The following is a 1461-nucleotide window of genomic DNA, read 5'->3' as shown; positions in this document are numbered from 1 at the left end:
AAAAAAAAAAAAACAAAAAAAAACAGGCTGGGCGCGGTGGCTCACTCAGGTAATCCTAGCACTTTGGGAGGCCAAGGCAGGTGGATTACGAGGTCAAGAGTTCAAGACCAGCCTGGCCAACGTAGTGATACCCCGTCTCTACTAAAAATACAAAAACTTAGCCAGGCCTGGCGGTGGGTGCCTGTAATCTCAGCTACTTGGGAGGCTGAGGCAGGAGAATCGCTCAAACCCGGGAGGCAGAGGTTGCAGCGCACGGAGATCGAGCCACTGGACTCCAACCTGGGCAACACTGCTGTCTCAAAAAAAAAAAAAAACAACAAAGATATACTACAGTTTCAAAGAGAAGTGATTTAATAGTGTCAGAATCTGCAACTGATACCTGGTAAAAGAGTCAAATATGAGCACCTCAAGTAACTATATTTTATCTTTCTAATGCCATTTTCTCAATTTAAAATCCTATAGGTGTGTGAAAATGGGAGGTATTCAAATACATAGTATACATTTAATACTTGGTACTGAATGTATTAAATACATCCAAGCAAGTTCTCAAGAGAAAATCAGCTGAATTTTGCACCTTAAGGCTGCTATTACCTGGGCCAAGTATGTTGCATGAGAAGTTTTAGGGTTTCCAATATCTTCAATCTAGCTTCCTCCTCAGGTCCATCATAAACCTCCAGATAACCAATGATGACTCTCTCCAGCCGCTTCAAGTGCCGAACAGTTAGGATCCTCAACCTAAAGATGAAAGAGAAAATATGACGCCAGTGCAGTGGCTCGTGCCTGTAATCCCAGCACTTTGGGAGGCTGAGGTGGGAGGACTGCTTGAGGCCAGGAGCTCGAGACCAGCTCAAGCAACATAGCAAGATCCTGTCTCTATAAAATAATAATAAAAACCCAAGGACTCACCTCTTCACAAAAGCCGGCAGGTTTCTTGCATAGGTCCTGCGTAAGAGAAGGCGGTGCTCTGGCTCCATGTGGGTCAGGATCAGCTGCAGGACCTCGTCGCAATGGGTGGTAGGTCGAGCTCCATCTCCTTTCCAGTGCAGGGTTTTCTCCAGGATGGGGAACAAATCCAGCAGACACAGGAGCACAGCCTAGGAGGAAGGAATGGAAGGACGCTGCATAGGTCATCCATTTGCATTTATAATACTAATGGACCTCTCTAGAACTCCATTAATCTACCATCCTTAGGGTCCATACCAGAGAATTCTAAGATACTAGTAATCATATATGAAGTGCATATTACTTTACATTTTCAAACTTTTTTCCATTCTTAATCTCCATCTCACAGTCTCAAATCAATACATTCTCCTCAGGACCATTCTTTTTATAAATTTATAAAATTTATAATTTATAAAATGGGAAAAATGGCAGAGCTGGGACTTTAACCCAGATTTTAGGAATCTAAGTCTATTGTTACTATGTCACTAAGTCTAAGTGACTTAGTGATACATGATATTT

The 1461-nt window shown here is 42.5% G+C and overlaps 1 protein-coding gene across 1 annotated transcript in view; it reads right to left on the bottom strand.

Moving 5' to 3' along the window:
- The window catches only part of TTI2 (TELO2 interacting protein 2), a 20413-nt gene that overhangs the window by 4325 nt on the left and 14627 nt on the right, over positions 1–1461 (bottom strand). Inside the window, exons 5-6 of the mRNA XM_011976365.1 lie at positions 907–1094; positions 592–735 (exon numbers count right to left, since the gene is read on the bottom strand). Of these exons, the coding sequence (XP_011831755.1) occupies positions 592–735; positions 907–1094 (332 nt within the window). The remainder of the gene's footprint in view (positions 1–591; positions 736–906; positions 1095–1461) is intronic.

This window comes from Mandrillus leucophaeus, unplaced genomic scaffold (assembly GCF_000951045.1).
Source record: "Mandrillus leucophaeus isolate KB7577 unplaced genomic scaffold, Mleu.le_1.0 Scaffold1645, whole genome shotgun sequence".
NCBI lineage: Eukaryota > Metazoa > Chordata > Mammalia > Primates > Cercopithecidae > Mandrillus > Mandrillus leucophaeus.
Note: the sequence above shows the minus strand (reverse complement) of the source record. Positions and strands in the feature narration are given on the sequence as shown.